At 43.6% G+C, this 27434-nt stretch overlaps 1 protein-coding gene across 1 annotated transcript; it reads left to right on the top strand.

Annotated features, from left to right (window-relative positions):
* Positions 1-2506: 2506 nt before the first annotated feature.
* LOC132510191 (sulfotransferase 2A1-like) lies at positions 2507-27434 on the top strand. Its single transcript, XM_060131969.1, is given in 6 exon segments — positions 2507-2575; positions 18835-18961; positions 23751-23845; positions 25307-25418; positions 25421-25483; positions 27322-27434. Coding segments are annotated over 6 exon segments (579 nt in total).

Below are 27434 nucleotides of genomic sequence, written 5' to 3'. Positions count from 1 at the left end.
TCCAGCCCCTGGCAACCACTAATCAACTCTCTCTCTCTCTCTCTCTCTCTCTCTATGGATTTAGCTATTCTGGACATTTCATATGAGTGGAATCATATACTGTGTGGCCTTTTGTGTCTGGCTTCATTCACGTAACATAATGTTTTCAAAGTCCATCCAAGTTGTAGCATGTAACCACACTTCATTCTTTTCCATGGCTGAATAGTATTCCTTTGCATGGATAGGCCACATTTTGTTTATCCATTCTTCAGTTGAAGGACATTTGAGTTGTTTCCACCTTTTGACTATTGTTACTAGTGCTGCTATGAACATCTGTGTACAAATTTTTGTTTGAACACCTGTTTCCAGTTCTTTGGGGTACACACACCTAGGAGTAGAAAGTCTGTGTCATATGATAATTCTATGCTGCACTTATTGAGAAATGCAGTCAATACATTTTTATTAACTGCTCTATGATGGATTCTGGATTCATTAAAATGGTCAAACGGTGAATTTTATGTCATGTGGATTTTACCTCAGTTTTTTAAAACTATAAAAAGGGGTGGAGCTGGAGTCACCCTCAGGCTGTAGGTTTCAGACCAATGCAGCAGACTGTGAGCCCCTCTGGGAGCAAGAAGACGCTTGATCTCTCCCTGGGACTCCAGTGCCCAGATCAAGCCTTATATATTCACACCCTGCACCAACTCTACATGACCCCAGTGTGACAGGCTGGGGGCGCAGCAGGGCTGCAGCAGGGGAGCTCCCTGTGCTCTTGGAGCATGCCCTCTAGTGGGAGTGCAGGGGATAAACGAGCAATCATCTGAGTTTCCTAGAAGGTGCTGTGACAGAGAGGAACTGGAGGGGCCAGATTTGTCCCACTGGGTGGTCAGAAGAACCCCTCTCTGAGGAGAAGACATTTGCACTGAGTGATGGGGAGGAGCCAGCCGGCTGAGATCTAGGGAAGCATGTTCCAGGTAGTGGGTCAGCTCGGGGAGTTGGAGGGGCAGGGTGAGCAGAGTCCAGTGAGCAAGGAAAGTGGTCTAGGATATAAATTGATGCACAGATACATTTCCCTCCTTTCTTGCCTTCCTTAGAAACGATCCCTGCTGTGATTTCTAGTGGCCCTGCTCCATCTCGGCTCAACCTTCATGAGTCTTCCATCTCCCAGGTAGTCAGTCTCAACTCCCGCGAAAACTCCCTGTTCCCTGGACTGCCGATTTGGAGGGTAATGAGTTGGGTCCTTTGAGGAATAGAGCCTATCTGCCCTGAGGCATGGCAGGAAGGTGTCTCTGAGAAGATGGGCCCAGAGTGTAGCTGAGTGAGCATCTGCAGGGGCCTCCCCCACAACTTCTCTTCAGCCTTTATCAACTCTTTCCCGCTGTTTCTGTAATAAAGTGTACACTTGTTGAAATTGCTGAGTGCCTGGTTCTTCCACTGAGACTTTGCATGTGGGGTGGCAGGTGTGTGAAGAGTCCTATCTATCACATAATTCTGGCAGCAACCCTATAAGGAGGTTCTATTATGCTGCCTGCTTTGTAAGTGGAGAATATAGAAGACTTGAGTCCAGATCCCAGCTCCACCCCTTACTGGATTGCCATTCTGGGGAAATTATTGTTTCTCAGTGCCGTGTTTTACTATCTATAAAGTGGGGATATTAAGAGTGTATAAGACCTCTAATCATCACAATCAGGACCAGTCGTTTGGTTCATCAAAAAGTTGGTTAAAAGGGGCAATGAAAAATACTTTAAAATCTGTAATTGTCCACATATTTGCCAATGCTTTGATATAGGACCAGAGGTTGGTTTTGCTTTGTTTTTAGTTTGGGTGTATGGACCTACAACTTCCAGTTTGTCCTTAAGTGGGGAGCAAAAACCTTATACAGCAATTTGGGCATAGGGGGAGGCCAGGGATGCTGCTCTACACGCTACAGTGCACAGGACGGCCCCCAGACCCAAATGTCAATAACGCTGAGGCTGAAAAACATGGGTTCACTTTCTGCGTCTCCCCGCTCAAAACGTCCATCCCCTTCTTTGTTCCCTGCTGTCTCCATGGCAACGGGCACTTATCGGGCATTTAATAACGACCCGCTGGTTGAATAAATGAAGGCCCAGGGTGGGCAGGGGGAGGCGGGCGTGCTCCTGAGACTCACTAGTGGCCCATTTGTCATGGAGACAGGCCTGAAATGGAAAGTCTGGGTTTCCAACCAAATTGGGAGCAAAAAAATAATAAACAAAAACAAGCGAGTGAATCCAGCGAAGTCTCTTAGCACTTACTAGAAAGCAGGTACGATCATTTACCAGTGATTATTTCGATAATAAAGCTTCCCCGACCCCAAGCGGACACCTCACAAGCGGCCCCGCCCCCACCGGGTTCCTCCCAGGACCCGCCCCATCACCGCCCTCCCCAGGCGCACGAGCTCAACAGCTCATCACAGGGCCCGGCGCGTGACGTCACCGCGCAAGGGGCGGGGAGCGAGCGTGCGGTGTTACTATGGTTACCGCGATAGGCTCAGAAACTTCCACGAGTGATGGTCGAGCCCCCCACAGCTGACCCCGAGGCCAGCGAACGGGCCAGGCCACCTAGCAGGAAGGACCTGGCAAGCAGGGCCAGGGATAGAAAACGGGAACGCTGGGTCAGGGACATTTCTCATTCCCATCGGCGGCCCGATTGCTCGGCGGCCACTTCCGGATCCGGGTGCTATTTTTCCCCAGAAAATAACAGTTTGAGAACCATTTACAAGCGTTCTCTATCCACGAAGTCATCCTTGAATACAGCCATTGTTATCACAGTCTCCTTTTTACGAACAAGTGTGCCTCCCGTTTCTCTGCCCCTTTGAGACTACAATATCCAGAAGTCTCCGGGACTCTCTTCCCCAGGCCCTCAGTCCGAAGGTTGCCTTGGAGACAGCGAGACGCCGAAAAACCAGAAAAATGAGGCGGGGCCAGGTTGGAAGAAGGATCCTGATTGGCGGAGCGACACGTCACCAGCTTTGAAGGACAGGTCAGGGGTGCGCGTGCGTACTGCGTTGGCCCCGCGCGCATTCTCGGTTAGTGGAGGCCGGGGGTCCGCAAACCTCCGGCTGCTGGGTGGGGTCGTAGGTCGCGTTGGGGCATGGCCAAATTTGCGCACGCGAGGCGCTCCGGGCTGCGTTCCCGGGGCCAGAACTGCGGGCTCCGTAGAAGTGCCCCGGGGAGGTGAGTGAGATCCCCGGATACCCTACCCGGGTTTCCCACTGGGATTCCCAGTCTCCGTGGTAACAGCCACTCCTAGCTCGCATGTGACGTCATAGCTCCCCCTGGGAGGAGAAGGAGCAAATTTGAAGGGGGTGCGTGTTCTGAGCCTCGCCCGCTCCCTCCTCTGGGCTGATATAAGGCATCCTGGTTAGGAGTTTGCACCACACCCACAGCTCTTAAGAATGTTTTCTAACAAGAGTTCAGTAGTCATTGATGATTGTTTTAGAATTATTTTTTAATGATGAAAAATGCAAAATGGCTGGCACAAAATCGCTTTCGAAAAATGATAGACATTACAGGTTTAATAGAATTCGTATCAGCTCATGCCAGCTATCACGTATCAAATACTCATCGTGTGCCAAAGCGTTATAAAACGCTTCTATTACTCAACCTTCACTGCAATCCCATGAATGTAGTTCCTCTCAAGAAGCCCCATTTCACCAAGAAGAAAGTCAAGCCTGAAGCAGGCTGCCTCACTTGAGCAGGGACACAGAGCAAGTAACTAGACCCAGCACACCTCCTTAATGTCAAAAGATCTGCCCTTAGCCACACGTTTTGCCATCTCTGATATTATAGCGATTTCATAGCAATATCCAAGGGTGGTTTATAATAAGAAACATATATTTGGTCTTTGTTCCCATTCTTTAGGGCATAGAGCTCCTAAAACCCTTGGAATTTCATAAGTAATGAGAGTTGATAAAGGTGCTTTTGATACGTTAGTGAGATGGCTTTTGGCAAGCACGTAGGGACTCTGGACTGGTTGCCAGGGGCGCCAGCCTAGCGACTGGCGATTGTCAGCGGTCAGGGATTTAATCAAGCATGCCGAGGTAATGAAGCCTTTATAAAAGCCCAGGAGGATAGGGTTCTGAGAGCTTCCAGGTGGGTGGACACATGGAGATTTGGGAGAGCGGAGCACCGCAGAGGGCATGGAAGCCCCAAGCCCTTTCTTCACACCTTGCCCTATACATCTGGTCCATCTGGCTATTCCTCAGTTACATTATTTTATCATAAACTGGTCATGTGGTGGGAGTTCCCTGGTGGTCAAGTGGTCAGGACTCCACGCTTCCACTGCAGGGGGCCCAGGTTCAATCCCTGGTCGGGGAACTAAGATCCTGTATGCCATGTGGTGCATCCAAAAATAAATAAATAAAATAAGATAAAATAAAAAATTGGTCATCTGGTAAGTAAGATGTTTCTCTGAGTTCTGTGAGCCACTCTCACCAGTTAATTGAGCCCAAGGAGGGGGTCGTTGTAGCCTCAAATCCATAGCCAGTGGGTCAGAAGCACAGGTGACCACCTGGATATGTGTTTGGTGTCTGACATGGAGGGGACAGGGCAGTCTTGTGGGACTGAGCCCTTAACCTGTGGGATCTGATGCTGTCTCTGGGTAGATATTGTTAGAATTGAGTTGAATTGTTGGACGCCCAGCTGGTGTCAGAGAATTGCTTGGTGGTGTGTAAAAAAAACACGCGTTGTAATTGGTGTCAGAATTGGAACATGTAACCCTTTTCTGGATTCCTCGGTCCTCTGTGCCCCTAGGAAAGGCCCCCCCTTTCTTTTCTTTTTTTTTTTTTTGTGGTACGCGGGCCTCTCACTGTTGTGGCCTCTCTTGTTGCGGACCACAGGCTCCAGACGCGCAGGCTCAGCGGCCATGGCTCACAGGCTCAGCGGCCATGGCTCACGAGACCAGCCGCTCTGCGACATGTGGGATCTTCCCGGACCGGGGCACGAACCCGTGTCCTCTGCATCGGCAGGCGGACTCTCAACCACTGCGCCACCAGTGAAGCCCCCCCCACCTTTCTTTTTGACTCTGAGCAAGACCAGGACAGCCCACACACCTCCGAGTGATCCTCCGAGCCTTGGGGGAGTCTGGTGGTGATACAGGGCCCGCCTCACCTGCCTTCCCAATGCCTTTCCACGCCTGCATCATGGTGCCCACCCCACAGGGCAGGGGAAGTCTCAGATGCATCTACCTCGTGTGGATGAGAGCCAGTCTGAGTACGAGCTCATTACTATTTCATGAAAATTAAAATCTAAAAAGTCCTCAGGCTGGGAATTCCCTGGCGGTCCAGTGGTTAGGACTCAGCGCTTTCAATGCCGAGGGCGAGGGTTCCATCCCTGGTCGGGGATCTAAGATCCTGCAAGCCGTGTAGCACGGCCAAAAAAAGAAAAAAGTACTCAGGCTAATGGTTCTCAAATTGCGGGTCCCCTGACAGCAACACTTGCACTTTCTGGGAGATTGTTAGAAACGCAAATTCCTTGGGGCCCACTCCAGACCAGAAACACAGGGAGTGTGGCCAGCACTCCGTGTTTTAACTGGCCTTCAGGTGGTTCTGATGTGCTCGAGTTTGAAAATGATGTGGAGAAGGGATAAAATTAGGGGGATTAGGAAACCCGGCTGATACGGTCATCCTGTGTTGGGGGTGGTGGGAGGAGGGAGGCACTCCAAGACTTTTCTTTGTGGCTTCTTGTTATCGAATCACTCCTGCTGCTTGCCGCTTACCCAATCAATACTCACAAATGTTGGTGGAATGGAAAGCTGCCTTTTATCAGGATGCCAGCAGTCTGGGGAGATGGTGGACTCAGCGTCTCCCCAAAACCACCTCTAAAGATTCTGCTCCAAAACAAACAAACACAAAAGATTCTGCTCCGTCATGAAAGCTTTTAAAGGGAAACAGGGAAGTCATCTCGGTTAATCACTGAGATGGGGGGTCAGAGTCATCACCATCCCCCACTGTGTGCAGGCTTGTGTGCAGTCTTGTTGACTTCTTGTGATTTTTCTCTAGATGCTATCTTGTTCACACAGTTTGTTTGAGAGATTACTGAAGGGGAAGCTAGGGAAGAGATCTGGTCTGGTCATCAGTTAATTACTTATTCTTCATTTCTACATTTTTTTTTTTTTTTTTTTTTTGCGGTACGCGGGCCTCTCACCGTTGTGGCCTCTCCCGCTGCGGAGCACAGGCTCCGGACGCGCAGGCTCAGCGTCCATGACTCACGGGCCCAGCCGCTCCGCGGCATGTGGGATCTTCCCGGACCGGGGCACGAACCCGTGTCCCCTGCATCAGCAGGCGGACTCTCAACCACTGCGCCACCAGGGAAGCCCCTCTACATCTTTGATCTACGGAAAAACCAACAGGTTAGGCAAGGTATTGTGTGATCAAAAGATTTGAAAGGTGTGTTAGGGCCGGAGATAAGTAGAGCATGGGGGCACCTGGTTTAAGGTTAGTGACAAGGCAAAGGGATGCCTTCTGAAGAGAGCTCTTTCCTGCAAAGAGCTTTTTCCCGCCCAAAGCTGCTTATATTCTGACCACTTGAAGGGTCAGTTAAGGAGCGCTAGGCTCCTTACAGACACTTGAGAAAGTTAAGATTCTTACTCAGTACTTTAAGGGTCATAGAAACCTGATAACCACTAAATTATAGCAAGGTCTGGTCCTTCGTAGTTGCAAAGCTTCACAGCAACCTATAGCATTTACTTAATCTCTTGCCCCTTGGAATCACCATGGTGGGGTCCCATCGCAGACACTGGGCTTCAGTTGGCTCCAGGTGGTGCTGGGATGGTTTTTTTTAAAGAAATTGTAATTATGTCATAGGACGGACGCATTAGCTAATGCTATGGTGGTAATCATATTGCAATATATAAATATATCAAATCAACACATTTTATATCTTAAACTTACACAGTGTTATATGTCTGTTATAGCTCAATGAAGCTGGGGCCAAAAAAAAAAAAAATAAAGCTCCCCAGGAGGCGCAGCCCAGGTTGAGAGCCTGGCATTTTAGTCCAGAAGTACGTCTGCATTCGTTCCTGCCGCTCAAGAGTGCCTGCCCTGCCACGAGGCTGTCAGCTGCACCTCGCAGACACCTTTGGGATGGGGTGGTGTTGGCAGGGGTCGGGAAGACAAATGAATAGGTAACCATAAGAATGTGAAAAGTGCTATGAGGAGGAAAAGTACAGGCTCCCCGGGGATCATGAGCAAGTAAGTACTTCCTTCACCCGAGCTGGGGGAGGGGAGGCGGGGCAGGGGGTACCCCAGGGACAATTTCTGGGAAGAAGCTCAGGGAAATGTAAAGGAGGAGAGATGAGGTGAAGGCGGGTGAGGAGGGTACACCACTTATGCCACGTCCCATGGCCCAGAACACCGGCTGCAAGGGAGGCCAAGAAGTGTAGCCTTGATCAGGCTGCCCTCGGACCAGCTGAAAGTCAGGGTTCCACCCCGGAGCTGGAAAGACCCTGACTACGCAGCAGAAGTTCTGCCAACAACTTGACACACCATCTCATGGAATCCTTGCTGCAACGCCTGTCTTATAAATGGAGACACTGAGTCACAGCCCCTGTCTCTGAGCCTCCGCTGCCACGTAGGAAGCATGACTCCGTGTACGCGTGAGGATTGATTTAAGAAACACGTGAGGCTGCTGGTACATAGTAGGGCCTCTGGTAGGTGTGAGATGCTCTTCTGAGAGACCCTGGCCCGTGGGAATGACTCGCGCGACGCCTGGTGGTTGAACAGCACGCAGCCGTGGTGCCACCTGGTGGCCGCATCCCGCAATTGCTCCACGGAACTAGGGGTGCTGCTTCTACCGGGGATCTCAATCTCGGCTCCCTCGGGGGAGCCAGGCGAATGGGGCAAGTGAGGGAAGCTGTCTGGCTGTGAGACGCAGGGAGCGATGGGAATTGTTGCATGCTGCGAAGCCATCCCAAATCTCCAGCAAAGCGTCGCCACGTGGAATGCAGACCTAGAATTAATTCTCTTAAATTGTGATCTGCCCCCCACCCAAGAAATTCCAATGCGTGTGGAGAGCATCTCCATTTTCAGAGATGGGAACTAATCAAAACTTTTTTGCTAACACTATATTGGCCAAACACACGAGGCTGGCTATAGCCCGTGGCTCACCACTTTGTGATGTCTTATAGTATGGTCTTATGGTATTTTCAAAATAAATCTTCCCTCACCTTCTTTTTGGGGGACTGTGATGGTTAATTTTATGTGCCAACCTGACTGGCTCACAGGGTTCCCAGATGTTTATTTCTGGGTGTGTCTGTGAGGATGTTTCTGGAAGAGTTAGTGTCTGAATCGGTAGACTGAGTGAAGCAGATGGTCCTCCCCAATGGGTAGGGGTCACTCTCTCTGCCTGACTATTGAGCTGGGACATTGGTCTTCTCTTGCCCTTGGACTGGAACCACTGGCATTCCTGGTTCTCCCCGATTGTGGGACTTCTCTGCCAATCGTGAACCAACTATTATAAGACAATTTTTCATAATAAATATACAGTATATATCTGTATCGATATATCTCCTATTGGTTCTGTTTCTCTGGAGAACCTTGACTAATACAGTGACTTTTTATTAAGTGTCTCTTACGTGCTTATGCTTTACCTGCATTATTCTCATGTCATTGTCCCTGAAACTTAAAGGATAGTTTATTATTTCAATTTTAAAATCATTAATAATAGTACTGGCTAACTTTTGTCAAGCTCCTGCTAGATATTTTGCTAAATGCAGTATGCAAATGACTTCATTGGGTTTCTACACCAAGCCTTTGAAGTGGATTCTGCTGTCATCCTCATTTTGCATATAAGGAGACAGGCACAGAGAAGCTGAGTGCCCTCCCCAAGGTCACACAGCTTTTTTTTCTAATTTTTTGAAGTAAAGTTGATTTATAATGTTGTGTTAATTTCTGCTGTATATCAAAGTGACTCAGTTATATACATATATATATTCTTTTTCAAATTCTTTTCCATTATGGTTTATCACAGGATATTGAATATAGTTTCCTGTGCTGTATAGTAGGACCTTGTTTTTTATCCATACTATATAAACTAGTTGGCCTCTGCTAATCCCAAATTCCCAATGCTTCCCCCTCCACCTCCCTCCCCTTGGCAACCACCAGTCTGTTCTCTCCAAGTCTGTTTCTTTTTTGTAGGTATGTTGATTTGTGTTGTATTTTAGATTCCGCATGTAAGTGATATCATGTGATATTTGTTTTTCTCTGTCTGACTTACTTCACTTAGTATGACCATCTCCAGGTCCATCCATGTTGCTGCAAATGGCATTATTTCATTCCTTTTTATGGCTGAGTAATAGTCCATTGTATATATGTACAACATCTTCTTTATCCATTCATCTGTCGATGGACATTTAGGTTGCTTCCATGTCTTGGCTATTGTAAATAGAGCTGCAATTGAACACTGGGGTGCAAGTGTCCTTTCGGATTATGGTTTTCTCTGGATATATGCCCAGGAACGGGATTGCTGGATCATATGGTAGTTCTATTTTTACTTTTGTGAGGAACTTCCATACTGTTTTCCATAGTGGCTGCACCGATTTACATTCCCATCAACAGTGTAAGAGGGTTCCCTTTTCTCCACACCCTCTCCAGCATTTGTTATTTGTAGACTTTTTGGTGATGGCCATTCTGACTGGTGTGAGGTGGTAGCTCATTGTAGTTTTGATTTGCATTTCTCTAATAATTAGTGATGTTGAGCATCTTTTCATGTGCCTGTTGGCCATCTGTATGTCTTCTTTGGAGAAATGTCTATTTAGGTCTCTGCCCATTTTTTTATTGGGTTGTTTGGGGGTTTTTTTGTTATTGAGTTGTATGAGCTGTTTGTATATTTTGGAGTTTAAACCCTTGTCAGTCTCATCGTTTGCAAATATTTTCTCCCAGGTGGTAGGTTGTCTTGGTTACACAGCTTTGGATGGTCTTTTGTTGCCTGGTTCACTGTCAGCCATAGTTACCACACTTCACTCATTGATCCTGTGTGTCTAACACCTCCAAACATTTGAGTTTTCCACCTCATATATAGGCTTTAAAAATTGACACGCCGGGGGCTTCCCTGGTGGCACAGTGGTTGAGAGTACGCCTGCCGATGCAGGGGCCGCGGGTTCGTGTCCCAGTGCGGGAAGATCCCACATGACGTGGCGCGGCTGGGCCTGTGAGCCATAGCCGCTGAGCCTGCGCGTCCGGAGCCTGTGCTCCGCAGTGGGAAGGGCCACAACAGTGAAGAGGCCTGCGTACCGCCAAAAAAAAAAAAAAAAATTGACACGCGGTCATACAATATTTTTGAATTTGAGGCCTGAGGGGGACCATGAATAAGACTAGACCAATCCCCTAATTTGCCAGATAAAGAAACTGAATCCCATAATAGTTATTCAGGCAAAATCACATAGCTACTTGTTTCAAAAAAAAGATGTAAAATACTGGAAGAAAATATAAAAAGTATGTATGGAATCTAGATGAGCTTGAAAAAGTATATCCATACACCTGGATACTGGTGGCAAGTACCGGGAGGGAGGGTGCATCAAGGCAAACCCAGCCTGGGGGGCAACAGATGTGGGGTCGACTTGGCAGGGTGAGGAGGCAGACAGGGCTGAATGTGGGTGTGTTGGGGGCCTCCAAGCCCACCCCCGGGTTGGATGATTCCCTAGGAAGCCTCACAGGTCTCAGCGTAGAGTCGTACTCCTAGCTATGTAAGTCCTACGACTTACTCCTAGTAAGTCGTACTCCTTGCAGCTAAGGATACATGACAAAATCAGCAGAGGTAAAGGCACATGGGGTGGGATCTGCAGAAAACCAGGCCCAAGCTTTCAAGTCCTCTCCTTGTGAGTCACACTGATCACACTTATATAAATTTATTTGGCTGGACTGGGTCTTCTTTTTTTTTTAACATCTTTATTGGAGTGTAGTTGTTTTACAGTGTTGTGTTAATTTCTGCTGTATGACAAAGTGAATCAGCTATATGTATACATATATCCCCATATCCCCTCCCTCTTGTGTCTCCTTCCCACCTTCCCTATCCCACCCCTGTGCTATGTGGCTGCTTCCCGCTAGCTATCAGTTTTACATTTGGTAGTGTATATATGTCCATGCCACCCTCTCACTTTGTCCCACCTTACCCTTCCCCCTCCCCGTGTCCTCAAGTCCATTCTCTACGTCTGCGTCTTTATTCCTCGGACCGGGTCTTAGTTGCGGCATGTAGGATCTTCTTTGTGGCATGCATGTGGGATCTAGTTCTCTGACCAGGATCGAACCCGGGCCCCCTGTATTGGGAGCTTGGAGTCTTAGCCACTGGACCACCCAGGAAGTCCCTACGCTGATCACACTGAATTCCTCCAGTGATGTGACAACACCTGTGATGAAATCCAATTCATATTTTATGTCAAGACAAGAAAATTTAAATGTAAGAATTTTCTCTGCCTGTTTGGGCCTCCTCCCTCCCCTTTAATGTGTATTGTGCACCTGCCTTAACCAGACCTCCTCAGGAGATAAACTTCTTTCTTAATCTTGTCAGGGGCGACAATGACCCATGACCCACTGTTACCCAAAAACTGGATACCCCTCTTGGTGGGCATCGAACCAAAAGACACGACCAAGCCAAAGATTGGGATTAAGAAGGATGTATTACGGGCTTCCCAGGTGGCGCAGTGGTTGAGAGTCCGCCTGCCATGCAGGGGACGCGGGTTCTTGCCCCAGTCTGGGAGGATTCCACATGCCGCGAAGCGGCTGGGCCCGTGAGCCATGGCCGCTGAGCCTGCGCGTCTGGAGCCTGTGCTCCGCAGCGGGAGAGGCCACAACAGTGAGAGGCCCGCGTACCACACATACACAAAAAAAAGAAGGATGTATTACTTGCAGCAAGGAAGGAGAACACCAGGGATTTTTCCCAAACAGCAAAATTGGGGAAGCTCTAAGCTAAGGGAGGAGAATTTAGCATAGAATTGAGTCCAAGTGTTAGTTGATTGAAGTCAAAGAGGGTCAGAAAAGGTCAACATCATCCAGTTCATCTGGCGGTTGGGCCCTTGAGGAGGGTTTAAATTCTGCAAAACAGCTCAAGGATGTGCTTCAGGCTAATGCGAAACTTATTATCTTTGCTGTTGTCCCTTTGCTTGCCTGATAACAGTCCTTTGTTCCTGCATTCTTCTGTTCCCTCAAGATCCTTAATTAGTGAGACCTGTTCAAAGATAAGCGCTGGGTGCAGGCTCAGATCACAAAGTGGCTCAGGCCAAAAATGGCTTCTCTGTGTCAAGAAAGCCATGCCTGGTTCCCTTTCTCTGGACACCCCCTACCCTATCTGCTTAGACCGCTACTCAGTTTGTACGTGTACGTGTAGATCTGGATTGTGTACACTGTCAATACGTCACCTGACTATAACCCTTTGTCTCAAAAACTTATATAACTGTGCTTTGACCTCTAACGGGTGGAACAGTCTTCAGAGCTTTCTGAAAGACTGTCTCCTGGGTTATAACCCTCAGGTTGGCTGGAATAAAATTTTCCACTTCTGGGAATGCCCTGGTGGTCCAGTGGTTAGGACTCAGCACTCCCACTGCCAAGGGCCCGGTTCAATCCCTGGTCGGGGAACTAAGATCCCACTAGCCATGCGGCACGGCCAAAAAAAAAAAAATTCCATTTCTTTCTTAGATCAACTATTGATTAATCTTTTCATCAGCACCTGTGAGGTGTCCACCAGGGAAGCTCATTAGAGACTTAGGGCCAAAGAGTTTTTACTGGGGCCTGGTCACAAAGGCTCCCCCTGCGTTGCACCTACCCAAATCCCAGACTCCCAGAAGGAAAGCTGGTGTTCGGCATAAGCCATACTGTTGGTACAAACAGTGTAGGCAGGTGAGTCACTGTAGTTGATGGCGAAAACTTGGCCTCTGTGCACTGGTGCCAAATCGAATCTCGGAGACAGAGTTTTGGGTGAAATAGAAAAGAATAGCTTTATTGCTTTGCCAGGCAAAGGGGGACGCAGCAGGCTTGTGCCCCTTAAAACTGTGTGTTCCAACTCAGGAGGATTTGGTGAGGAGTTTTATAGCCATGGTTCAAGGGTGGGGCTGCTGGTAAGGATTAGGGTGTGTGCAGGGACTGTACTCCTTTCATCTGGCCTCAGGTGGTCTTCTCTGGAATGAAGAAAGGTAACATCTTCCATTTGTTGGGGGTTTCAGTTCTATAAAGAGCTCAAAGAGGACTTCCCTGGCGGTCCAGCGGTTAAGACTCCTCGCTTCCACTGCAGGGGGCGCGGCTTCCATCCCTGGTCGGGGAACTAAGATCCCGCATGCCACGCAGCTCAGCCAAAAAAAAAAAAAAAAAAAAATAGGGTTCATATAGTCAATGGAGAAATATAATTACAACCAAAGATCCAATTTTGGAGCATTGATTGTGTGCCAAGGAGGTCACATGTGTGTTTTTAAAGCCCTTGTAATCTCTTTCAAGTTGGTTTTGCTGTCGTGGAACACACAGGAACGTTTTTGTTCAGGGAGCTTAAATATTTACTCCAACTTCTTTCAGCAAGTATAGGTCTAACAATTGTTTTAATATAGATCAGTCTAGGGGCAAACTCCCCAGTGTTTCTGTAACACCTGGATGAATATAGCTTCTTCCTTGCTCTCAAGACCCAGAAAACAAAAACTAAGCCCTCAAATATACAACATGCTCTGAAATAATTGCTTGTACTACATAGATTAAAGGACCTCACAATCCTTTTTCCTGGTTGAGGGTGATAGAAAGAATTTGGCAAGTCATAGGTACTTCTATTGTTTTTAATTGAAGTAGAGTTGATTTACAATGTTGTATTAGTTTCAAGTGTACAGGAAAGTGATTCAGTTACATATATATATTCTTTTATGTATACATTCTTTTTCAGATTCTTTTCCCTTATAGGTTATTATAAAATATTGAGTATAGTTCCCTGTGCTATACAGTAGGTCCTTGTTGGTTCTCTATTTTATATATAGTAGTGTGTATATGTCAATCCCCAAATCCTAATTTATCCCTCGGCCCACCCCCAACTTCTACCCTTTGGTGACATATGTTACCAGAGAGAGAGAGAGAGAAACCTCTTTCTTATTGGGAATTCCAAGCATGTCCACTATTCCTGATTCTTTTCAATCTCCCTGTGCCCTTTGCTGTTACATAAACATATTTTGCAGAGATTTTGGAATTGTAATAATGTCCTGTGATTTTTAGCACAGTAAGCAAAGCTCAAAATGTGTCTTGGGATTTGGTGTGACAAAGAAAGTGACTGGAAGAAAAACTCAGAGAAAGAGATACTGGGTGGGCTTCCCTGGTGGCGCAGTGGTTGAGAGTCCGCCTGCTGATGCAGGGGACATGGGTTCATGCCCCGGTCCGGGAAGAACCCACATGCCGCGGAGCGGCTGGGCCCGTGAGCCATGGCCGCTGAGCCTGTGCGTCTGGAGCCTGTGCTCCACAATGGGAGAGGCCACAACAGTGAGAGGCCCGCGTACAGCAAAAAAAAAAAAGAAAGATGTTGTACATATATACAGTGGAATATTACTCAGCCAAAAAAAGAATGAAATCATGCCATTTGCAGCAACATGGATGGAACTAGAGATGATCATACTAAGTGAAGTTAAGTCAGACAAAGACAGACGTTATATGATATCACTTATATGTGGAATCTTAAAAAATGACACTAATGAAATGAACTTACTTAGAAAACAGAAATAGACTCACAGACATAGAAAACCAACTTATGGTTACCAAAGGGGTGGGGGTGGGGGAGATAAATTAGGAGTTTGGGATTAACAGTTACCCACTACTATATATAAAATAAGTAAACGACAAGTATAGCAAAGGGAACGATACTCAATATTTTGTAATAACCTATAAGGGAAAAGAAGCTGAAAAAAAATAGATATACATGTATATATAACTGAATCACTTTGCTATACACTGGAAACTAACACAGCATTGTAAATTAACTATACTTCAATTAAAAAAATAAATTTTAAAAAATGTGATTCAGTGAAGTGAGCATATTAGAAAAGCTTGTTCCAAGCTATGGTGGCACACACCAGACAATCTCCCTGCTGCTGCTCCAGAGAATACTCGGTCCTTAATTAAATAAACCCTGGCTGCACCCCCAACCCCTAGGTACCCAACATTGATATGACCATATGGGAGGTGTCTCAACTGTAAATCAGCATCTGTATTTCAGAAGAAATGTAGGATTGGAACACATGTTTGAAATCCCACTGGGTCTTTCTAATCGTGAAATCATTTAGGGCATGTCTTTCCCACTTAATAGATCCACAGACCTCTGAGGCATAATCTCAGGACCTCTAAAGGAGGACCCTAACATTGAGCGACCCTGTGCTGTAAATGTGCATCTTCACTCATCTTAGATTATAGTTTAAAACGTGACACCGAAGGAATTATCAAAACTGTGTGAAACTGAAATTATTTACAAAACAGAAATACACTCTCAGACATAGAAAACAAACTTGTGGTTACCAAAGAGGAAAGGGGAGGATGAATTAGGAATTTGGTATTAACAGATACACACGACTGTATGTAAAACAGATAAACAATAAGGCCCTACTGTATAGCACAGGGAACTATACTCAATATCTTGTAATAACCTATAATGGAAAAGAATCTGAAAACGTGTATATATATATATATATATATATATATATATATATATATATATATGAATCACTTTGCTGTGCAACCAAAAATGAATAAATACATAAAAGGAAGAAGAAAAAATGTATGAAACTCCCTCAAACAATCGTATGTGATGTGATAGTGGAAGTATGATCAAAATATTCTAACATCACAGTGTTTTTCATAATATTAATATTGTACTATGTTTCTATTTGTTTGCTTGTTTATTGTCAGGTATATTTATTTTACTGTGATCACCATGATTATGAAGACCAGGTTTATTTTGTAACTTTTTATTTTTTTTTTTACCATTTTACACCAACCTACCAGAATGCTTAAAACAATATAGAGATTTAAGAAAATATTGGATGGTGGGCATGTAAATTGACGCAACCAGTATGGAAAACAGCATGGGGGTTCATCAGAAAATTAAAAATAGAACTACCATTAGATCCAGCAATTCCACTTCTGGGTATTTATCTAAAGAAAACGAAAACACTAATTTGAAAAGATAGATGCGCCTCCATGTTCAATGCAGCCTTATTTATGATTACCAAGATGTGGAAGCAACATAAGTATCCACTGATGGATGAATGGATAAAGAAGATGTGAGATATATATATATATATATATGTATATATACATACATACACACAGTTGACCTTTGAACAACATGAGTTTGAACTGTGAGTTTCATTTATACAAAGAATTTTTTCAATAAATATAGTACTGTATTTTCATTTTGTTGCTTTTTATTTTTTAATAAATTTATTTATTTTATTTATTTATTTTTGGCTGTGTTGGGTCTTCGTTGCTGTGCACAGGCTTTCTCTAGTTGAGGTGAGCGGAGGCTGCTCTTCATTGCGGTACGCGGGCTTCTCATTGTGGTGGGTTCTCTTGTTGCTGAGCATGGGCTCTAGGAGCATGGGCTTCAGTAGTTATGACATGCAGGCTCAGTAGCTGTGGCTCGTGGGCTCTAGAGTGCAGGCTCAGTAGTTGTGGTGCACAGGCTTAGTTGCTCCGCGGCACGTGTTATCTTCCTGGACCAGGGATCGAACCTGTGTCCCCTGCATTGACAGGCGGATTCTCAACCACTGCACTACCAGGGAAGCCCCATTTTATTGCTTTTTAAATTAACTAAGTGTGGGGAAATGTTTCTGTTCGATTAGAGAGCACAATATGTGGAATCAAAAGAATTAGGGTTTGAGTCCTGATTCTATCCAAACTGTTTCCACTTCCTGCCCTTGGGTGAGTATCAGTTCCTTTGCTTTTGAAGCAGAGATAGCAGTACTTGGGTTTTCCACCGTGCAGGGGGTAGTACCCCCAACCCCTATGTTGTTCAAGGGTCAACTGCACAGTGGAATATTACTCAGCCATGAAAAAGAATGAAATCAAGCCATTTGTGACAACATGGATAGACCTTGAGGACATTCATGCTTAGTGAAATAAGTCAGATAGAGAAAGATAAATACCACTTGATCTCATTTATATGTGGAATCCAAAATTAAAAAAAAAAAAGCTCATAGATACAGAGAACAGATTGGTAGTTGCCAGAGGTGGAGGGTGGGTGGTGGGCAAAATGGGTAAAGGAGGTCAAAAGGTACAACCTTCTAGTTATAAAATAAATAAATTATGGGGATGTGATGTACAGCCTGGTGACAATAGTTAATAATGCTGCGCTGCATATTGGAAAGTTGCTGAAAGAGTAAATCTTAAGCATTCTCATCACCAGAGAAAAATAATTCTGTAACTATGTCTGGTGACCAGTGTTAACTAGACTTATTGTGGTCATCATTTGGAATCATTATGCTTTACCCCTGAAACGCACATAATGTTGTATGTCAATTATACCTAAGTAAAATAAAATAATAAAGAAAGAAAATATTGAATGAATGAAAGAATACATGAAACAGGAAAACAAACAAACAAAAAATAGTCCAAGACCACACTCTGTAAAATGATTATGACTTTACGCCAGAAAATTCTGGTTTGAACCTCAGTTCTCCAGATTTTGTCTATGAACAAATAGTGCAATGTCGTTGAAGCTCCATTTTTGTGTGCTTAAACCAGCAGGATTTATTCATCTGTGCTAAAGGCTGGGAGGAATGTGATGATTAAGATGACCTCAAGCCACATCCAAAAGGAATGTATAGATCATTTGAAAAAAGACCAATAACAGACAAAATTTGTTAGTTTCCGTAGCGACCACATTTTTTACTGACAGCCTAGCTTAGATCAGAGCCTAATGCATACTCAATGAATTATATCTATTTTAAGAAATATAATAAGTAGATTAAGAATCCGCTTATTGTTGTTTATCTATTTTATATATAGTAGTTTGTCTTTGCTAATCCCATACCCGTAATTTATCCCTCCCCGCCTTCCTCTTTGGTAACCGTTTGTTTTCTATGTCTGTGAGTCTGTTTCTGTTCTGTAAATAAGAACAGAAGAGAAACATTTGTGTGTTTGTGTCATACTTTAGATTTGACATTTGATTTTAAACATTTGTGTCAATTGTGTCATATTTTAGATTCCACATATAAGTGATACCCAGCTCAGATTATGACCGCAGTGGAGTAAAGCAATGATCCGAATTGGAAATGACCTGATATAACACTTGATCCAGCATGTCCTAGCCCAGGTTTACTGACATAAAACTAGTTCCTTTTTTTTTTTAAAGTTTATTTTGAGAACCCTGAAAGTTTGTTTCCTCTTGAGGTTTCACCATCTACAGCAGCATGAGTTTATTCATGCCATCATTTTGAATATTATAAACGAACCCTTATATACAGTTGGCCATTCACATCTGTCTGATTAGTACCTGGGAAATACTGATATCGTAGAAATTCCTAGGAAAAGATAGTGAGGCCTGGAACATGAAATTCCAGGAATAGCAGTGAATAGGGCAGAATCCCAATAAAAGTCAGACTTCTTCAAAATGTAATAACATCATCTGCCTCTCAAAACTTTAAAGACCATCATTCCATGTATCATAAGGTTCTTAAGGGCAGAAACAATCCATATATTATACACTGCTCCTTCTATAGAATCTAACTAAATGTCTGGCACATTGTGGGTTCTAAATATATTTTGTTAAATGAATTAAAGACTAAATTGTGGCCAAACACTTTAATGGGCGTTGGCATTTTCTCCATTTGTGAAAAGCGTGGAGCAAGGGAAATGGATACATTTATTCTCATCTCTTTTTTTTTAAATTTAAGTGTATTTATGTAATGAGAAATCCCAGAGATGTTATTACTTCCAGTTATCATTTCTGGAAAATAGTAAAGATTATCAGAGAGCCGGAATCATTTGAAGAATATTCGGAACGGTTCCTTCAAGGAAATGGTGAGTTTGACTCAAAATGTGGACTCCAGGTGGAATGGGGAAGTTTCTGCATCTCATCCCCAGGTCTTACTGTCCCATGATTTAAACAACCACATTGTAATCGAAACCTAGATGTCGCTAAATCTGTAGTCCCTCCTGTTAACAACAGAAATCTTAGCCAATGTGCTTTGTGTTCTCCCAAATTTTTTCTAAATATAATAAACATATAAAAAGATAATTCACCACACTCAAAATAAGAGAAGTATGAATTCAAACTACAATGATATACAGTTTCTCATCTGTCATAGTGGAAAGTGTATGCCTTTCCTCTCCTTGCTGTAACAAATTACCACAAATTTAATGCTTTAAAACAACAGAAAATTGGGAATTCCCTGGTGGTCCAGTGGTTAGGACTTTCACTGCTGAGGGCCCGGGTTCAATCCCTGGTCAGGGAACTAGGATCCCACAAGCCACCTGACGTGGCCTAAAATAAAATAAATAAATAAAACAAAAAAGTATCTTACATTCTGGAGTTCAGAAATCCAAAATATGCCGTATGGGCTAAAACTAATGTGCAGGTGTGGTTACATTCTGTTCTTGAGGCTCAAGGAGAGAATTCACTTCTTGCCTTTTCCAGCTTTTAGAGGCTGCCCACATTTCTTGGCACGTGGACCACATCCTTCCACACTCTGCTGTCATCACATCTCCTTCTCTGATTCTGACACTCTTTCCGCTCTCACATAAGGACCTGTGATTACGTTGTTTCTACCTGGATAATCCAAGATAATCTCTCCCTTTGAAGATCCTGAATTTAATTGCATCTTCAAGGTCCATTTTGTCATGAAAAGTAACGTATGCAGAGACTTGGGGATCAGGCTGTGGACACTTTTGTGTGGCTATCACTCTGCTCTAGCACAGCTAGCATTCAAAACATTTGACTCATGCTGTGGCGGTGAGACTCTGGGTAGACCAACACGCTCATATGTTGCTGGTGGCATGGATAACAGTACTAACCCACGTAGGGTCATCTTGCAAATTCTAACATTCTAGCATTTACACATTCATGTTTAACTCCCCTTTCTCCAGTGGAAAAAAATACACTAGCAAAAATACAAAAAAAAAAAGTTGCGGTGGGGAGAAGCAGAAGATGGATTTACTAGACTGTTCAAATTATCCTTATTTGTAATAGCAAAAAATAAAGTTGCCACCAAATATATAATGAAATGCTACTCAACTTAAAAAAATGGAATGTTGCCATTCTATTACAGAGTGACCTCTAGAATCCACTGCTAACTATTTTAAAAATTGAGATGTGGAGAAAAGTTTGTAGCGTAGGCTACCAATGAACAACGACAGAGGACAAGTACAGGAAAGGGCATGAGGAGAGAAGAGTTTGGTAAAATTTGGAGAGTTGGGTGCAATAAGAAAGAAGCAACTAAATGAGGTGGATGGACCTAGAGTCTGTCATACAGAGTGAAGTAAGTCAGAAAGAGAAAAACAAATACCGTATGCTAACACATATATATGGAAACTAAAAAAAAAAAAAGGTTCTGAAGAACCTAGGGGCAGGACAGGAATAAAGACTCAGACATAGAGAATGGACTTGAGGACACAGGGAGAGGGAAGGGTAAGCTGGGATGAAGTGAGAGAGTGGCATGGACATATATACACTACCAAATGTAAAATAGATAGCTAGTGGGAAGAAGCCACATAGCACAAGGAGATCAGCTCGGTGCTTTGTGACCACCTAGAGGGGTGGGATAGGGAGGGTGGGAGGGAGGCTCAAGACGGAAGGGTTATGGAGATGTATGTATACATATAGCTGATTCAATTTGTTGTACATCAGAAACTAATGCAACATTGTAAAGCAATTATACTCCAATAAAGATATATATAAAAGAAGCAACTAATATCTGCCTGGTCACCATCAGAGACAACCTTAAATATTGTATTAAAGAGCTTGGTTTTTTTTTTTTTTGGCTGCTCTACATAGCTTGTGGGATCTTAGTTCCCCGACCAGGGATCGACCCCGCGCTCACAGCAGTGAAAGTGTGGAGACCTAACCACTGGACAGCCAGGGAATTCCCAAGAGCTTGGAATTTAACTTATGTAATATTTTGATTAAAAAAATATTATTTCTGAAGAAAACTCTAAAATTTGGATCTGGATTTCCATCAAAGATATTTTTAAAGGGCTTTAATGCCAAAAAATTTTAAACACCTGTTTCGGTTGTGTCAGCTTGTCCAATGCTCTGGAATCCTATTTGATTCCCTTGTAGAGCCACAGAGGAAACATATTTTTAACTACTACAATTTTTCCTTTCACAAACATGCTCCTCCTGGCCATAATCTTGGACGTTCCTGGATGAAATGCCCTCCTTTAAGAGGTCCCAGTGGGGACTTCCCTGGTGGTCCAGTGGTTAGGACTCTGTGCTTCCACTGCAGTGGGTATGGGTTCGATCCTTCATCGGGGAACTTAGATCCCACAAGCTGCACGGCCAAAAAAAAAACAAAAAACAAACAAACAAAAAAACAGTTCCCAGTGTCTGTGTGCAGACAGTGAATGTTCAACATTTTACTAGCTGTTTTTTCAGCAGAAGGAGGACCTAACTTCTAGGAGCCTCAATTTCCCTATTGAATTTGGGAGTGTAATAATTGAGACTGTGCTGAAACCTGCTCCACACTTGTAAGAAAAAATTAGGTGTCTTTATTGCAAGGTAGGGAAAAATCTTGCCTTTTGTTTTTTTAACTTCTTAGAGTTTATCATCTAATTATGTCAAACACAACTATCTCTCCTATTTAATTATACCAAACCCTTAGTTGCAAACAACCTTAAACATAAAAAACAGATCAAGCAATTATAATTAAACATTTATTTATTTATTTATTTGGCTGCACCGGGTCTTAGTTGTGGCATGCGGGTTCTTTTTATTTGCGGCATTGGAAATCTTAGTTGCGGCATGTGGGATCTAGCTCCCTGACCAGGGATGGAACCCAGGTCCCCTCCATTGGGAGCATGGAGTCTTAGCCACTGGACCACCAGGGAAGTCCAAGCAATTACAATTAAACAGGATAAATAATTCAAGCACATCTCAGTGAATCCAACATAAGAATTCAACGAGCTATATTCCTGTAGGAATAGCTGGAACCATGGGATTAAACAGAAGATCTTATATCTCTGCACCTTTCTCCTTGAAATTTTCATCTTCTGAACAAAAAAAAGTGATACACACACACACACACACACACACACACACACACGATGAAATACTACTCAGCCATAAAAAAGAATGAAATAATGCCATTTGCAGCAACATGGGTGGACCTAGAGATGATCATACTAAGTAAAGTAAGCCAGACAGAGAAAGACAAATACCATATGATATCACTTATATGTAGAATCTAAAATATGATACAAATGAACTTATTTACAAAACAAAAATAGACTCACAGACATAGAAAGCAAACTTATGGTTACCAAAGGGGAAAGTTGGGGGGATAAATTAGGAGCTTGGGAGTAGCAGATACAACTACTATGTATAAAATAAATAAACAACAAGGTCCTACTGTATAGCACAGGGAATTATATTTAATATTTTGTAAAAAACCACAATGGAAAAGAATATGAAAAATTTTTTTTCTTTTTTTTTTTGTCTCAACATAGGTTTCTGCTAGTTTGGTTCGCATGATATGAAAGAGAGCTGACCATTTCTGAATTGGGGAACTTATATAGTATTGTACAGTTATACAAGGAGAGACAGAAAGTTTGCTCTTTTTTTTTTCCTCTGGAAAGTTTACTCTTGATATGAAGACCAAAAATCTCAGGGGAAGAGACACAGGTTTGCATGTGTCTAATGCCTTATTCAACAATGTCTAAGTAACAGGATCATTTGACCTACGACTCCTCAAATGCACATTGTGAAAGGAAAAAAAATTTTTTTTCCACACTATGTGCTGTTCCAAAGGTTTGGGATGGGTGAAGGACATACAAAAGACATGTGTTTCTGGTATAGGGGAAAGAAACTGTATTCATAGCAGAAAGAACAAAGACATGGACTCCAAATTAGAAGGAGTTTAAAATTAGCTCTTTCATTTGCTAACTGAATTCTCTTTACAGTTCAAAAATCTCATCACAGGTAGATGTGACACATTTTTTTAAACTTTTTATTTTATGTTGGAGTACAGTTGATTAACAATGTTGTGATAGCTTCAGGTGTACAGGAAAGTGATTCAGTTATACATACACATGTATCTATTCTTTTTCAAATTCTTTTTCCATTTAGGTTGTTGCATAATATTGAGCAGCATTCTCTGTGCTATACTGGGTCCTTGTTGGTTACCCATTATTAAATAGATGCCCATCTTTTTTTTTTGTTTTTTGTTTTTTTGCGGTATGGGGGCCTCTTACTGTTGTGGTTTCTCCCGTTACAGAGCACAGGCTCCGGACGCACAGGCTCAGCAGCCATAGCTCACGGGCCCAGCCGCTCTACGGCATGTGGGATTTTCCCGAACCGGGGCACGAACTCGTATACCCTGCATTAGCAGGCGGACTCTCAACCACTGCGCCACCAGGGAAGCCCTAGATGACCATCTTAAATACTGCATTGTATATGGCACCACCTGGTGGCCATCCAGGCAGTAAAGGCAGAAATTCTATTTCTCACGTCAACGAAAAGGAAAGGACAAGGATTCCTCCCGCTTTGCTCACTTGCTCATCAGACACATAGGGTGTGCATCAAGCGGGCAGCATTCCCGGGGCGGTGGGGTCCACGAGAGTGAACCAGGTACTTCTCTCTCCGCTTCTCTTGCAGTGCTGTATTGATCGTGGTTTGACCATGTTCACAACTGGCTGCAGATGAAAGGAAAAGAGAATTTCCTGGTGATATCGTATGAGGAGCTGCAACAGGTAACCATTCTCTCTAGCTCCATCTCATGGCTGTCTATCTTCCATCCATTCGTTCAATTTAATTTAATTAATTTTTTAACATCTTTATTGGAGTATAATTGCTTTACAATAGTGTGTTAGTTTCTGCTGTATAACAAAGTGAATCAGCTATTCATATACATATATCCCCATATCTCCTCCCTCTTGCGTCTCCCTCCCACCCTCCCTATTCCACCCCTCTAGGTGGACACAAAGCACCGAGCTGATCTCCCTGTGCTATGCGGCTGCTTCCCACTAGCTATCTATTTTACATTTGGTAGTGTATATAAGTCCATGCCACTCTCTCATCCATTCTTTAATATTTCTATTCTACCCTTTCAATCGGATCTAATCCCTGGGAGGAAATCAAGAGGGGTCATTTCTTCTTTGACCTCCTTAGGTTGTACACATTCTTTCTTCAATTTTCTCATTTATTTCTTTTTACAACATTTAATACAGGCACTGACAAAGAGTTTAGTAACATACTGAGGGCTATCAGCGATTTCATGGCAAAAATCTGAAGCAATCTGGGAACCCAGGGGCAGTGTCCGGTGGGTATGGAAGGCAGATGGGGCTTGGCAGGGTCAGGATAGAGGCAAAAGTATTTACATATTCCCAGACCGACTGATAGGAATTGAATATGTCAGTATTCATAGGAAGCATTGGCTGACCTCCAGAGAAAGTGGCCGACGTAAATTTTTTTTTAATTAATTTCATTTTGGCTGCATTGGCTCTTCGTTGCTGCGTGTGGGCTTTCTCTCGTTGCGGTGAGCAGGGGCTACTCTGCATTGTGGTGCATGTGCGTCTCGTTGCAGTGGCTTCTCCTGTTGTAGAGCATGGGCTCTAGGCACGCAGGCTTCAGTAGCTGTGGCACATGGGCGCAGTAGTCGTGGTTCGCGGGCTCTAGAGCGCAGGCTCAGTAGCTGTGGCTCACAGGCTTAGTTGCTCCGCGGCATGTGGGATCTTCCCGGAGCAGGGCTTGAACCTGTGTCCCCTGCATTGGCAGGCGGATTCTTAACCACTGCACCACCAGGGAAGCCCGTGGCCAACGTAACTTTAAATAGACTGTCTCAGGACTTCCCTGAGCCACAACTACTGAAGCCCATGAGCCTAGAGCCCGTTCTCCACAGCAAAGAGAGGCTACTGCAATGAGAAGCCTGCGCGCAGCAACGAAGACTCAACGCAGCCAAAAATAAATAAATAAGTAAGTAAATAAATAAATAAAAAAATAAAAGTAAAGTAAAAAATAAATAGACTGTCTCTTATAAACACTCCTCTGTCCCACACTTGGACTGCACATTTCCAGACGAGCATGACGAGCTCATCCTCTTCCTGCTTTCGCTTATTTTCTGTCTCCTCCTGGTCATCACTCTCTGCTGTCTCTGTTTGCTCTCTTTTTCCCGATTGTCATTTTCTTTCCACTCTCTGTGGTTCTCATCCTAGGACATACAAGCTAGTGTAGAGACGCTCAGCCACTTCTTGGGCAAGAAGCTAAGCCCAGAAGAACTGAATGCAGTCCTCAAGAATGCATCCTTCAAGACCATGAGAGATAATACAATAGCAATTATTCCCAATCACCTGATATCTTTATGGATCAAAGCAAAGGTTTCATGAGAAAAGGTAAGAGAGCATTTTTTAAAACTGAAGTATATTTGATTTACAATATTATATTAGTTGCAGGTGATTAGTTGCAGGTGCAGCATAATGAGTCAGTATTTTTATAGATTATACTGCATTTAACATTATTACAAAACAATGGCTACATTCCCTGTTCTGTACAATATATCCTTGTTGCTTATTTATTTTATACATAGTAGTTTGTACCTCTTAATCCCCTACTCTTATCTTGCCCCTCCCCCCTTTCCTCTCTCCACTGGTAACCACTAGTTTGTTCTCTATATCTGTGAGTCTGTTTCTGTTTTGTTACATCCATTCATTTGTATTATTTTTTAGATTCCACACATAAGTGATAAAATATAGTGTTTGTCTTTCTCTGTCTGACTTATTTCACTGAGCATAATACCTCCAAGTCCATCCATGTTGTTGCAAGTGGCAGAATTTCATTCTTTTTTTATGCCTGAGCATTTCTAATTTTAGGACCTGGAAGAAATGGACAGAGAATTCCTCTGCTTCTGTGGATAAACTAAGATATGGGGCGAGGAAAATATTTGAGTCTATAAAATCACAAAAGTGGCACCTGACTTGGAGAGTTTAAGGAATGATTTGGGATATTTATAAGGTCCTAAAGAAAACTTGTGAAGATGAAGCACTGCCTATGAATAATGTATTTCCCTGTCCCCACTCATGTCCTAGGTGTTGGTTGTTGTGTAGAGCACCCTCACATTTTCTTGTTAGAGTTCCCGCTCACAACACTGGTGTGGTCCCTCGCCCCATGGAGTGACCCTCCCTTTACAAGTATTGACAATGGGAATATCTATTCCACCAAAAGGAGCTGGCAAATGGAAACCCTGGGGAAAGAAAAATGAGGGGAAAGACATGTGACTTAGCTCCAGGCCAAGCCTTCTGTTGAGACCCTATTACTAAAGACCAAAGATGTTCACTACACAGAAGGAATGAGGGTGTTGACGGCATGTAGTGGGTAGTTTCCGTTTTCAACCTGCAGTGTACAAGAGTGGGGCTGGGGAGACCTCAAGGAAAAGATGACATGTGACTGTTTGCTCGGTTACCCAAGGGAAGAGCATTCGAGGTAGAAAAAACTGCAAGGTACAGAACACTGGGTAGTGCTGTTTGCGGTGATATTCAAGGGTGGAGAGTTAAAAATAAAAGGAAAGGGACTTCCCTGGCGGTCCAGTGGGTAAGACTTCGCCTTCCAATGTAGGGGGTGCAGGTTCGATCCCTGGCTGGGGATCTAAGATCCCACATGCCTCGTGGCCAAAAAACCAAAACGTAAAACAGAAGTAATATTGTAACAAATTCAATAAAGACTTTTAAAAAATGGTCCACATATAAAAATAAAAAATAAAAAGAAAGGAAAGAGAAGGCATGATTTGGGGGTAGCAATCAATCACAAGTACACCATATCTACCTACACGACCAAGGGTAAGAGCAGCATGGGAGAAAAGAACCTCCACTGTCCTAAAGAAATGTGTGGCTGGTTAAATGAGGTATACATGTAATATCCTAACACAATGCCTGGCATATGAGAAATTACTTCATGTAGGTTAGGTGTTATTACTGTTGTGGTTGCCTTTTGTGATTATTCAAACCTCACAATATAAACAGATTGCAAACTGGAGACTCAAATATACTACCAAAAACCAGTGGCCGTCGGACTCTGGACAAGAAATTTTTAACCACTTGGTTATATTGCCTTGCAATTTCCAGTTCAGTGTTCGTGACAGATTGGCAGTGGTGACAAACACAGAAGACACTCAAGTGAAGTCTTGAGACCTTATTTATAAACCTGATCTGGACTTATTTTTTTGTATATTTGACAGGAATCATTGGGGACTGGAAAAGTCACTTTACAGTGGCCCAGAGTGAAGCCTTTGATAAAATATACCAGGAGAAGATGGCTGGGCTCACTCAAGACCTATTCCCATGGGAATAA

The sequence above is a fragment of the Lagenorhynchus albirostris genome, chromosome 19 (genome assembly GCF_949774975.1).
Source record: "Lagenorhynchus albirostris chromosome 19, mLagAlb1.1, whole genome shotgun sequence".
Classification (NCBI taxonomy): Eukaryota; Metazoa; Chordata; class Mammalia; order Artiodactyla; family Delphinidae; genus Lagenorhynchus; species Lagenorhynchus albirostris.
The sequence above is the reverse complement of the archived record's forward strand: the minus strand, read 5'-3'. Positions and strand labels throughout refer to the sequence as shown.